Source organism: Chlamydotis macqueenii, chromosome 1 (genome assembly GCF_036417535.1).
Source record: "Chlamydotis macqueenii isolate bChlMac1 chromosome 1, bChlMac1.mat, whole genome shotgun sequence".
Classification (NCBI taxonomy): Eukaryota; Metazoa; Chordata; class Aves; order Otidiformes; family Otididae; genus Chlamydotis; species Chlamydotis macqueenii.
Genome location: NC_141556.1, coordinates 75,430,011 through 75,443,313, shown reverse-complemented (window position 1 = coordinate 75,443,313; position 13,303 = coordinate 75,430,011). Strand labels below are relative to the sequence as shown.

At 47.0% G+C, this 13,303-nt stretch overlaps 1 protein-coding gene across 1 annotated transcript in view; it reads left to right on the top strand.

Moving 5' to 3' along the window:
- The window catches only part of ITPR2 (inositol 1,4,5-trisphosphate receptor type 2), a 267,039-nt gene extending 254,957 nt beyond the window's left edge, over positions 1 to 12,082 (top strand). The window contains exons 56-57 of the mRNA XM_086756987.1: positions 7,066 to 7,227; positions 8,458 to 12,082. Of these exons, the coding sequence (XP_086613113.1) occupies positions 7,066 to 7,227; positions 8,458 to 8,544 (249 nt within the window). The 3' untranslated portion in view covers positions 8,545 to 12,082. The remainder of the gene's footprint in view (positions 1 to 7,065; positions 7,228 to 8,457) is intronic.
- Positions 12,083 to 13,303: the final 1,221 nt, after the last annotated feature.

Genomic DNA, 13,303 nt, shown 5'->3' with positions numbered 1-13,303 from the left:
ATTGGCCTGGGTATCAGCCTTGAAGAACTCACAATTACTGAGAATTATAGCGATAGATTCTGTTGCAGCCCTCAAAAACATTCAGTCAAGTTAAAATGAAAGTATCAATGCATCGGTGAGGCTGCTAAAGCAGGCGGTGAGTCTGTGTCTTGGTTCCCTCCTTCTTTCAGGGGGAAACATTTCTATTTCTTCTTTTTCCATGAGCTGTGAAGGCTGTAGCATGTATCAATCCAGTATAGACCCAGCCAGACCTATTAGTTTTCTTGTTGCATAAAGATTTGTCTGTTATTGCCAACATTTATTTGTATTTTCCTTGAATTACTGTTGTGGATGCATATAGATGCGTAACAATTCCTAATTTCCCTCCCTATATTCTTGTACAGCACAGATTGCTTATCAAATGCAGTCTTAACATTAAAGTGTCAAGCAGGATTTGCAGAAAGCTATTTGGGTTTGTAGTTTAGGATGAACATTTATCAAATTGTGGATTAGCTGAATCATGCACTGAACCAAATTATTATTGTCTGTGATTAAATCACAAAGTGGTTATTGCCCTGTGTCATCTAAAGCACAAGATAGCTTAAATCTTGTAAATCCCCTTTTAAGGTGGCTATAGGAGCTACATAACTACACACTTTTAGGACTAGCCTCTGTCTCTAGGCAGAAGAATAATAGCTTTCAAAAGGTCGTTCGAACTGATCACTCTCTGCTTTTACAGGCAACAGATCTGGGAAGGGAATGGATGGACTTACTTACACTGCAGACATACAGAATAATTTCTCAGTAAATAGATCTCTTTGTACCTGGCGCTTAAGTATTTATTCAAGGTGCTGGCTCAAAAAAGAGGAGCGAACGGCCTGTTCCTTCTCGTGCCTGAAAGGACAGGAGCTGCCTGCCGAAGAGTAGCAACTCTGACCGTTTGTTTGCCTTCACGCTGACGCCGCGGGTCCGAGGGCACAAGGGACTCGCAGAGGGTGAAGTTGCACCGTGCTTCCCAGCAGTGCTGCTCCTCAGGCGTGGAGGCCACAGGGTGAGCGGCGGTGGCTCTCTCCAGACTCTGTGTGGCAGGGTAGTGCCACCCGGGTGGGCATTTGAGAGGCTGCGGTCTCCCTAAAGCTGTAGGAGGCTTTTGCTGGGCTATGGTCGTTGCTGTTCATTGCATGTCAACGAACATGTGTTGCGGGGTGGGATACCACGCACACTGAGATGCCGGTAGCAAACCTTCATGGTGATATCCATGCTCCTCTTCTGCACCCTTCAGTGACCATCTAGCCGAGGAGCAAAGAAGGCTTTAAGCATACCCATTTTCTCAACCTCGCTATAAGGTAACAAATAACCCTCCTGACGGCCCTGTCACTCACCTCGCTGAGTCACCAAGGAGCAAACAATTGGTGTGAGACCGGGTAACGGTGGGCTGGAGGACGCAGAGGCCGTCTTCTGCTCTGGTGCACGCAGCTGGGGAGGTCACAACCCAGGAGGAGTCATCAAGCAGTCATCACCACTTTTCTTTTTGAATAGATAGGAGGGAAGTCCTGAAATGGCTTATTTTCATGTTGCAATAAGGGGTCATGGGGTAGGAAGGGCTAAGAGTCACCGCATTAGAGTCTGGTGGAGAAATTAAAGTCTGGTACAGCTGACGGTGGCGTGGCCCATGGCAGTGGTACCAGCAGAAAGTATGCGTTAGGCTGCCTTCGCTCCTCTGCTTCACCCCCCTCGTCCTACTCTTTCACCCATTTTCTCTCATTGTTATCTAGTAATCTGTTTTTTAAAGGCTGAGCCCAGTCTTTCCTGCTGGTTGCAGCTGATCCATCTCGCTGCTAGCCTGTGAAACCAGCACCTCCTAAAGAACCGTCCCTCTGCCAATTACTCCGGAGGCATGGATTCAGCTCAGCGTGCAAGCTCGATTGAAGCCAGTTGGCTGTGCCAGCAGGACAGGGATGACTCGACAGAGACGTTTTACGAAGTATAGAAATGCTAAACATATTTCTTCAGTCTTTTCTCCTCCTGTGCTCAACTAAAGCTAGCAAAGTCAGAAAAATGGCAATGTTTTACCGAATGGAGGACTTAGCCCCTAGCTCTGCCCTCCCCCTGGGAAGCCCACAGAAGGGAAGGAGAAAGTTGCATAGAAAACTCCAGGAGGCAAACACAGACTTTTGCTCTGAGCACGCCTCTCCGAGAAGAAGGGATTGAGGTTTCTCAGAAAAGGCGAGTAGCAAATCCTCTAAGCCCTGTGATTTCTCCGGTGTGTGCCCTTGCCGTCGGCACCTCGCAACGAGGTGTACCCAGGGTACCTCGCAGAGAGATATTCGCGCTGGCTGAGCTGTGATTCCCGCTGGAGTCCCGCCAGCCGAGGGGGAAGGACGGAGGGAGCGAGCGTGCTGGATCGCCACATGAAATGTCTGCTCTGCTCGTGTGCAGTCTCTTTGGCCGGCAGCCTTTTGGCTAGCCCCACCTGCCTTTTTCCTTTTTTTTTTTTTTTTTTTTCTTTTTCCCCCAGCTGAACTGACAGAGAGGAGGCTGCGGCTCCTTTCTATCCCTGCAGCCTTCCTGTCTGGCTGACTCTCTGTGCTGGACACAGCTGTATACTTAAATATGAATTCCGTTATGCTTGCAGCAGGAGTGTGGAGCGCGAAGATGCTGTGATCCGTAGGTGGGCTGCTGCGGTTGGGCTGCGAATAGCTGCTACCCTGTGCGAGAAGGAAGGAACAGTAACGATGTATTGCATTCGGCCCCTGTTGTTTGGAAAGAAGGTTTCAGTACATGGTAACAATTAATTCTGTGTCCAGGCGGCTACTTTGTTTTTAAGCATCCTGTCCAGATACCTCACCCTCTGTGAGCTCATTTACGCTGGAGTTATGTCATCTCGTGCTAAGCAGGTGGCTGCTGATTGAGTCCTGTGACAGCTGTTTGCAGAGGTTCAGCAGCCTACCTCCCTCGTCCGAATCGCCGCTCAGTTCCAGGCCAGGTTCACATTGTCTGAGAGACCTCTGCCCTGGGCAAAATGGTTGGATTTCTAAGGGTAACAGCTAAGGCGTGACAATTAACACCCTGCAAAATCCCATCTTCCGCACCGGGCAAAGCAGGAGTGCACCTGCAGCATAGAGGAGGCATGTTAACAGCTTTACCATGTGTTTGTTGGTCAGGGTGAACCCTGGACCGAGCCCATAAACATTTAAGTCCCAGAACAAATGTTTGGGCTTGTACAAACACGTGAACTACCTCCAGTTAATTGGCAAGCAATTACTTTGAAGTAAAAATAGCTTTCCCGTAGCTGAGCAGTGACAGAGCGCCTGTCCCCCCATGAACACTTACAGATCACTAAAATTTTCGGCAGAGGAGCCTTGTCCAATTTGCCTTTTGGATCCTGGCAGGTTTGTGACTGAAAGTTCTTTGTCCCCAGCAGCAATTGCTGTTTGTGGTATAGACTCAGCAAACAGGGCTGTGTGCCAGAGCTAATCTTCATGCTGCCCTTTAATAAAGTTCTGCAGTTCATAATGCAATGGAAAAATAAGATAATATTGACCAGCAAAAGCATGCAGTTCAGCAAGGGAATATCCCTCCTGTGTGCACTATGATGGAACTAGTGGTGAAAGCTGGGTAAGTATTTTTGACTTAAAGAGAAGTTGCCAGGCTAGAATGTGTTTCCTACTGACCTACTGAACTTTGAAGCTTTCTGATACTTTGCATGGCAAAGATATGCAGCTGGACTGGATTTCATTCGATGTATACGCAGTTGAGAATCACAAAGCAAAGTCCTGCCTGCACCCAGCACGGCACTGGGGACTGCCAAGTGAGAGATCTGCAGTCAGCTGTTTGACCTGGTGCCTCTCTGCTGCTAGAAAAGGCTGTAGAAGTCAGTAGCATCTTTTAATGAGATCTCTGGTCCATGCAAACCCATCAGCTCTTCTTAGAACTTGGATCAAGTCCTTACTTGATCCTCCACAACAGTTTGGAAAAAAGTGCCCGTATCTTCTTGGTCTGTAACTAAACCACAGCTGGCTTGCTTTCTTGGGTGAGATTATCACAGCATTGCTGGAAAGGCAAAGCTGGGCATACAGGAATGAGCGGAGTCCATCATTGAGCTCCCGTGGCTGTTGGGCTCATGGTGGCTGAGATGAGCTGGCCCGTGGTTCAGAAGGATTCCAGCTGAAGAGCCACCATCAGCACCACAGCATCATGTGGCAGTGGATGAGGTGCTGTGTGCTCTGTCCCTGTCTTCATCTGCTCCTGGTCATCCCTCTTCCTAGGAAGGATCATGTTGTGCGGAGCAGGAGAGAAGCAGGTGACACTGGGACCCTCAAGAGAGGCAAGCCCACCAAGCTGGGACATCTGGCATCTGCATGAATTTGTGTGGTGTTCCTCTGGATGCTGCAGTGCAGTGGAGGGTGGATCCACAAAAATCTTTCTAAGGCAGTCGGCGATCTCTGCCTCGCATCCCGGAGAAGCGAGGGAGTGGCAGATGGAAAACAAAGCTAGCAAAGTGCATTTCACAATCCCGGCAGCAGTACTTGGCAAACACAAGAACTGCAATGATGGAGTCTCAGATTGCTCTCCCTGTGCAGCTTGGCTTTAGAAACTTTGGCGTTATGGTGAGCCTTGCCAAAAAGGGCTCCTGGCCCCTCAGCTGGCTCTTATGGCCACACAGCCTTGCGTTGGTATCTTCAGGTGCTTCAAGCGAGAGAAGCTGTAATGGGGGCAGATACCAGAGCTTTCCAGGAAACATCCAGCTACAAGTGCAGCTCTGTTCGCTGTAACTCCTTTGAATTCACTTTCTGTGCTTGTAGTGGCAGACAAATTTGCTGGCAAACATTTTGCCAAAAAAAAAAAAAAAAAAAGGCACTGATCCAGAAAGGCACTGTGCACAAACTGAGCTTGGTATAAATGAGTACACCTGTGCTTAATGCTGGGCACGTGATGAATGCTCTGCTAAATCCCAGCCAAAATAAATTTGAAATAAATATCAGAGCATACTTGTGGAAAATGAATGCTGGTCTTGTAAGCAGAAACGCACACAGCAGGAATAGGCGTCTGCCGCTCCGTGTGTCTGCTGGGGATATCCAGCCGGGAGGGTCACGTGCGCTCCTTTCGAGCTCACCAGCGGAGCTGGTGAAAACAGGTTTTGATTTGAATGAGTTATGACCCATTGAAAATGGCATCATGCATAACCACAGTAAATTGTCATAATGAGATCACGAGGCTCAGAAAGTGGGCAGCGAGGAAAGAGGCCTCATTCCACCGGTGCACACGGCTGACTGAGCCCTGGGCTGCAAAATGCGATGGAGGGGCATGGTCTTGTTCCCTGAACATCTCTTCAGTTTAGCGACAGGACCAGGGGTTGCACAGACAGACAAAAACTCAGTTGAAGTTTTGAGTTAGAAAAAAAAAAAACAAGCCAAAATTCTTATGGCTTTGCGTTTAGTCTTATCCAGGATAACAGAGGGGACCGGGCTAACACAAATAGTGGAAAAACATGAGTACCGTAAGCGTTTCCATGCTTACTGAGGGTTAGGTCAGTTGTTTCTAAACCACGTTGCTGTGGGAGGGGAGGGTTTGGTGTTCAGGGCAGAGTACTGCAGAGTTGAAAGCAACTCTCTGTGGAAGCAGGGTAGAGCTGTATTCGGTGGGCGCATCCTCAGGCTCATAGCTCTGTCAGGCCAACCTGCGTGGACTCTGCTCATGTGTGGCTGCCCTGGGCTGCCCAGATGTAAGTACTGCAGAATCATCGCTGGCTTGTCTGTTTTCGTGGTGAGGTAAAGTCAGAGACTGCAGTTAAGTCCAATGTGCTTAAAACTTTACCAGACACCAAGCCTGGACAACATAAGTAGCACAGGTCTTGCCTGTCAAGAGTCTTGTAGGTGGACTTCTGGAAAGAACTTCTTTGCTTTCCTCCTTTTCTCCCCTCCTTTTATTTTCAATATAGTGCTGTTTGTGCGGGGCCATTCACAGCGCAGGAGACGGGAAGAAACATACTTCAATTCATTCTCTTTCTCTTCTAAAGTTATCAGGTGCACGTGTCCATAGAGGCCTGTTGCAAAACAGCGTGCACATGATCTAACCACATCCTCCCACTCCCCGCAAGGTGGAGGGCAGAGGTGTGTTGATGTAACGCATGGCCAGCTACAGGACCTGTTTCCTTTGTCTCGTGCCTTAAGGCAAACAGGGTTGCTTGCCACGTAGTCGACACTCCTCCTAGGCTTGCACCCTTCCATCTCCTGTCTGTTACGCTTTGCACACAAATATCTGTGCCCCCGAGCCACAGAGACAATTCAGGCTCATGCTGATGCGCAGCACCTTCCTGGCTCACGTCGTCTATTTACAGTATTTTTGTTATGATTAAACTCATAGCCTGAGTCCATGAATAGAGAAACACCCAATTCAGTGCTGTTCCATGCAGTACTTGGTCCATAGCAGGATAGTCCTTGGCCATGGGGTCATGCTTGCATTTACGTCAGGTGTACAATCTGAATAGCGTGCTGAAGCCCAAGCCATTCCCAGGACCCCAAATCTGCTGTTGTGGGCAGCTGAATCCAAGGTCCCTTTGCTTTTGCAGTGGGCATGCTCCAGGCCAGTCTGGAGAGGACTCTGGCTTGTCTTGTTTTCCTGTTGTTGGCTCGCTGACATTGCTGCAAGGACAGCCAAAATAGGAGGCCAGCCAAGCTGAAGAGACAGCGGGGAAATGTGTCCCTGCATACACTTAAGAGCAGAGCACGGGGAGCGCTCGGGCTTGCCTGGTGCTGGAGCGCCGGAGAAGCCTCCCCAGAGCTGACCCCCTGGGCGTTTCTGCATGCCGGAGCCACGGGTGAACGTGCCAGCGCTGCCCGCACTGCAGTACAGGTGCAGCTGTGGGGAACCAAGATTTTCTATTTGGCGCTTTGTTTGTAGCTAAGGAGAACCAAGAATAAAAATACTTGTGTAAAATATTTTCTGAATTTACAGCTTCTTAAGCTCAATCGCTGTGTGTCATTCACTGAGTAAAGTCCTTCTGCGTTTTCATTCTCTAGTCTCAGCTTAGTAACACTGCATAAACCCCTACTGACATTACTAATTTTTCTAATACCCATGTAGGAAAAGAATTTGGACTGGTTCCCTCGGATGAGAGCGATGTCCCTGGTTAGCAATGAAGGAGACAGTGAGCAAAATGAAATCAGGAACCTGCAAGAGAGGCTGGAGTCAACCATGAGCCTTGTGAAACAGCTTTCCAGTCAGCTTGCCGAGCTCAAGGAACAGGTAAGTGCCCTGCAGTGGGGAGCAACGTGTGTGTGCGTGGGTGAATGCGCTAGCTTTCATCAGGTCGCAGTCAGGACAGTGTTACAAAAGAGACTTCTGTCTTAGAATGGTTTTGTCTTTCCCTCCAGTAAGCTTTCTGAGTAGATACGCTGATACGGGTTTGGAATGAAATTGTGCCCTATTAGCAACAGCAGAGAACAGGTAAGGAGAAAAGCCGAGGGGGGATTAGTTACAAAGTCCCCCCAGTGAATGTGCAAGGAGAGAGGGAAAACTGCAGAAGCGATGGCGGGCTTTGCGTATGCAGGTGCTGCATAATCCAGCAATAAAAAAGGCGTAGCGTCAGAAATAGCTGCGTCCTGATGGGAACGAGTAGAAGAGCTTTCTGAATGCAACACTGGGACTTTTTCCCCCACTAAGAGTGTCAACAGTGCTGTTGCAAAAACTATTTGCTGAGCCTGTTGCTTTGCTTATGTCACCCTTGTCTTTGTGCCCCTCCCACGGCTCCCCCTTCTCTCCTGTTTGGAGCACAAGTGCTGGCCTCCCTTAAAGCCCTGTTCCTTACGTGTTTTTCTCTCACTTCAGTACCAAAAGACCAACTGCTTTTTTTGCTAAAGATGCTGGTCACTTCTGGTTTGCTCCTTACAGTTTCAGAAAAGCATCTTTGTGTTTCCTTTATGGGAAGCACTTCAGTGGCATCAACAGTTATCTGATTATCCCCCTTCAAATCCCTCCTTAAAACTCTTTTTCCCTGTGAAAAACTCACCAAAGGTTTAGGCTGGATGTGCTGAGACCATTACTTATCACCGTGCCATCCGAGTGGGTATTTTTCATCCCCCTCTGACTGAATCTGTTCTCTCCTGGCTTAAATTTAAACTCTCTATGGCTGGGATTGTCTTTTAATTCTGTAATTGTACAGCACCAAGTGCAAATGCTGACCCTCTGCAAGGCTACGCAACACGGTAACAGTGCAAATAATATGCTGTAAGATGTGCTGCTGGATAAGAATAATGTACAAATGATAATAAATTGTCCATACTTTGCAGGAAACAGATCTCCCACTTCAAAGGCATCTCTTACTCGTAATTTTCAATGCTGAAGAAAATAATTCCACTCCCTGTTGTTTTGTATATGTATCTTGCTCTGTGACTGCTAAATAATAGTAAAAAGGAGAAAAAAAAAAAAAGAAAGAAAAAAAATCTCAACTCGTCTCTCTCTGCCTTTCCACCTTAGATGACAGAACAAAGGAAGAATAAGCAGAGGCTGGGCTTTCTTGGATCAAACACACCCCATGTGAATCATCACATGCCACCACCCTGATAGCACGGGGAGAAGCCGTGACTAGCCTTTCATCAGTATTCCTGCTTTATTATAGAATAAAAAAAAAAAAGAGATTGAGAGGAGTGAACAGTGCCTATTGTTACAAAGTTAAAAACAACCAAGTGCCAAGATGTTAAGTGGTTTAGCTCTGCGAACAATTTGTAGCTGTTTTTCATGGTTGAAAGGGACCACAACCTAGAATGCGAGAGATACAACGGAGCTCGTTTGTGTTTGTTCGCGGGGCCCGACTCAGCCGCCTTTGCGCTCTGCAACCCGATGGCTTCGGCGGTGGCTGCCGCGTGCGACAGAAGTCAGGGCAGCTCTACAGATGCGGCCTTCAGACTTCTCCCTAAAGGGCTGGGATGACCAGGATGAGCCGAAGAAGGAAAAATGTTTATTAATATGACAAATACGACAGCCTGGTTCAAAATCAATAGAAGTCGGTTCTGGCTTATTTGCCAAATAGCAACATTAGTCATATTTGCTTGGCATTTACTGCTTTTTAATTACCGTAAATATGTCAGTTGGGTAAGCAATAATGTTGCTTCAAGTAACTTCTACTAGGAGGGAAAGGGGAGAAATCTCAAAAGACTGAAAAAAAAAAAAAGAAAAAAAATAGAAAAAGAGTTGCAAAGAGAAACATTAATGCTTTTGAATTTTAGCTGTCACCATGCAATTTCTTATTTATAACATGGAACACAATGGATCTACAGCTGTAGGAATGTTATGCGCATAACACTGACAACATAACTGGAAGTGATTTCTTTCTCCTGTCTTCAGATGTGGCCGTGAGATTTCACATACTGAGGAGTTAAACTGTGTTTTAAATTCAAGTTCCAACAGAGGATTCAGAAAAAAAAAGTACTTGTAGTCTGAAGCATGTATGGGATGTTATTTTTTTAAAAAAGAAGAACTTAGAAATGTCTTTCTGTATGGCGCTGTAATGGTGTCATTACCTTCCATAAACTCATCTTCAGCAAGAGTTGACTTGAGTAAATAAGCACCATATTCTGCCAGCTTTCTTCCGAGCTAGAGGTCGTGGGCTTATGCCTTTGCCTGCCCTTCCTGCTTTCAGGGGCTTGCAGGACTGGCCAGGCTGGTGGAGGACGAGAGGCAAAGCTGTAGGAACTCCTGCCAGTTCTAGGCTCTACGAATGGCAGCAGCCAAGTCAACTGTTTCTGCTGGTTACAGGTTACTGCTGTATCCTGTATTTCTTGGGATGGCTTTAAAAGAAAACTTACAGGATTTCCACAGAGCCCAAGAGGGCTCTTCTCTCTTTTAGGAGAAGATTTTTGGGGCACAACTGGGAGTTGTGAGTTTTGGTTACCTAATTGTCCTTGGTGCATTTGAAAATGCACCTCTGTTACGTGGAGTTGCTCTTTAAACCAAAATATTTTTGCAATTATTTTCCCCCTGTAACATTTCCATTTTGTTGTAAAAGCCATTTTGATCAAAGGTGAAAATATTATTGGCTCCACTATTTCTGGTTTTTCCCTGAAGAAATGCTGTTGTCTTAGTTATGGCACAATTCAAACCAACAGACTTCAAGTAAAGGGAAGGAAGGAGCATTTCCCTCTTCATCCTAAATTCAAACCTTTTCTTGGAAGCCATCTCTTTTTTTTTTTTTGTACCAGTGAGGTGGCTGAGACAAAAATAATACGCTTTAAGGTCTGATTCTTCTACCATTAAAACATTTCCCATTGGCTTCAGTTGTGTCCTTCAAAAATACTGTGTGGAAAGCAGGGATTTGTGTATTTTAGGGAAAGAAAATAGTTTTCTGTGGACTTTCCTTTAGTCCATAGAGCATCCTGGTTGTGAGAGGTGATGGCCATTTCCAGCTTTAGGGTCTATTTTTCCTATAAGAAATGCTCCCAAATCCAGCCAGCGCTCTGCCTCCGTGTGCTAAGGTGAAGAGCAAGCGGTGGTTATCAGGAAAGGCACAAGGCCAATGAAAGTGAGTGGTGGGAGACTTACATTTTCTACAACTCCTCTGCCGGTAGGCTCGCAACCTCGCTGCTGCCAGGCGTCAGCTTCTTCCCAGGCAGAGGGAGTGCGTGGAGGCAGCGGGAGCTGGGCTGAGCTGGTCGATGCTGTGTGTTGGCTTCTGAGGCTGGAGTAACCTTTTCCACTCCAAAGACCAGACAACAGTCTGTTCTGTGGAGAGCAGAGCAGATGCGGCTGTGACATGGCGAGCTGATGGTAGGGAAGCTGCTAGGTCAAAGCAGAAAAGCAGTTGTCAACAAACAATGGAGATATTTTAGGAATAAAGCTTGGAGTGTGCCTTTCCTTCATGCTTACTGTGTATGAGGTCTCAATGCTACTGCTCCAGCATCGCTGCGGTGGTGAAGACCCCTTCCGAAAGCCTCGCCTGTCGGTGAGGATGGGGCTTCATGTACGAATTGGTGTTCAGCACCAAGAGACTTGCAGTGAATTGATTCTGGGAGTTTGCATCAGCCACACGCCACACAGTAGCCAGCCGCTGGTGTAAGATAGAGCCAGATTTGCCTCTCTGAAGGCAAAGGAGTTGCATGCAAATGTAAAGTCAGGGGTAAGTTGGTAGAGAATCAGACCCTGCAGCTGTATTAATTGAAATTAGTTTATGCAGTTCGTCAGATCTAGTCACAGCTTCTGTTTCAACAGCAATTTCCTCTTCCTCACACTTGTGGTTGTTAGAGGCATAAAGCACAGTTTAATGATAAGGTAAATTAAACAATCGTTATTTATTGTGGGGGTGGGCGGTTGGCTAGTACTGGAAGCGGTTGGCACTTTTCTTGTTTACATTTGGAAAAAGCAGCTGAACATCAAGGGAGGTTTCTGCTGTTGGAGCTGGAAAAACTTGAGACTCGATGCGCCCTGAGCTCAGGCCTGCAGTCGCGTGCTGCTGGTGCTCTCTCTGTCTCGCACCCCACACGACGTCCCCAAGGCACAAGAGCCCAAATACTGCTCTTCAGAAGGGCGAGCTACAATGTCAAAAATGAAGAGCTAAGAGATGCCAATTAGCCTTTGCCACAGTGCCTTTCTGCTGTTGATAGCTTCCGAGAGAGACCTCTGTAATCAATAACAGTAGGTGATGCTACTTGCACAGATTGTAAATATCTTTCACTGAGCGTTTTGACATTTTTGCTGATTCTGTCAAAACTTAGACCCTGCCCTGCCTCCATCCATGAGAGCAATCTGTACACTCGCACGTGGTGACTTAAACAGGAGATGTCGTACGTGATTAATGGTTACAGGGCTGCAGCCCAAGCCTTAAAGATTGTGGAATATCCCCATCAATGAGTTTATAACAAAAATCATAGTTTTATACATATATTTATATGTATATCTTTGTTTAAAGCAGCTGGGGTATCTTCTTAGGCAAGCATCATTTACCTTACCTATTTATATGAAATGATTGCAAAGAAGTTAAAACATCTAAGAGCTATTAATGCCTTAGAGGGATTTATAATTATAAGCTCCTTGACAGTTAAAATCTACTTAAGTAAATATGTCAATTGCTGCTGAATGTAACTTTTAATAAAGTGTGTCATTTTATATATGTCTGTCTCACTTCTTCTTGGTGCTAAGGTGCAGGTGTGTTGCTGAATTGAAGACCGCTGGGAAACCCAGGCTGGTTGTCTTGCATGGGAGACCAGGCTGTGGGTATGCATCCACTTCTTTTAAGTGACGAACACAAGGCATCAGTACTGTCCTGAATGGATGAAGGCTGAATCCAGCAATGAAAGCGAGGATTTATTTTATTTCAGGCACAAATAGTGCTGCAATTTCAGGCACAAATTGTCTCCGTTCAGGAGAATGGGTCGGATTGCCACCTTTCCTGGAGGTTGTCTGGCAGTAGGTGTATAATTTGCTCAAGTGCTGTTTGTTAAGTCCAACCAGGGTGGCCCTGGTTGAAGGTGGGCAGACGCAGGGATTGTGATGGATGTGTCACCAATGGAGAGGAACAGGCTCAAGCCGAAGAGCCTGAGGGTTTTCTGCTGGTGCCTGAGGCACATTAGCTCGGCACCAGGGAGGGCTCTCGCAGCCTCCTGGGGTCTGACGTGGGCAGTCGACAACTCACTGTGAGCCTTTGCGCATCCTGAGCATCGCGTATTGCGGTCAGCAGGCGGGAGGTGACATGCCATCCTCGTGTCCCTCATGGGAGCAGCAGGGCAGTGCCGCCAGAGCTGTCAGCCGGCCGTGTGCGTGAGCAGCCGAGAGCACGCGATAGCATGCTTGTGTGCGTGCCCGTGAAGGGAATCTGTGTCTGCACCAGGCAACGGCCTTTCAAGACAGAGCTGCTGGTGGTGCTTAGGAGCCTCTCGCTGCCCATCACGGGTTCATAGTGCCAGCCCGAGACTTTAATTTTGGAAATCCAGCCCTCACATGATACAAATGCAAAGGTTAAAGGCTTGATGTGACTTCTCTTATGAAGGTACAGGATTTTGTGTGTGTGAGTTTTTTGGTGGTTTTTTTCGCTCTTTTTTCTTTTTTTTTCGTGTTTCCAGTGTAGCTCCTTCAAGTAGCACACTGAGAGAGAGACCAGGGGTTTCCCCTCTCTTCTAGGTGAAAGGATTGAGAAAGACAAACAGCCCAGAAGCGCTGTCTCTCTCAACTGGGACAACTCGGGCTGAGGAAATCTGTGGTCTTGTGAAAAAAAGGAAGCACCCTACAAACCTGTGACAGAACGATGACATACAAGTGCTGCTTTTTTTTTCCCCCCAGCTGTGTTTATTACAGAAAGTCAATATTTATGAGGAAAAGAATGAGGCTTCTTCTT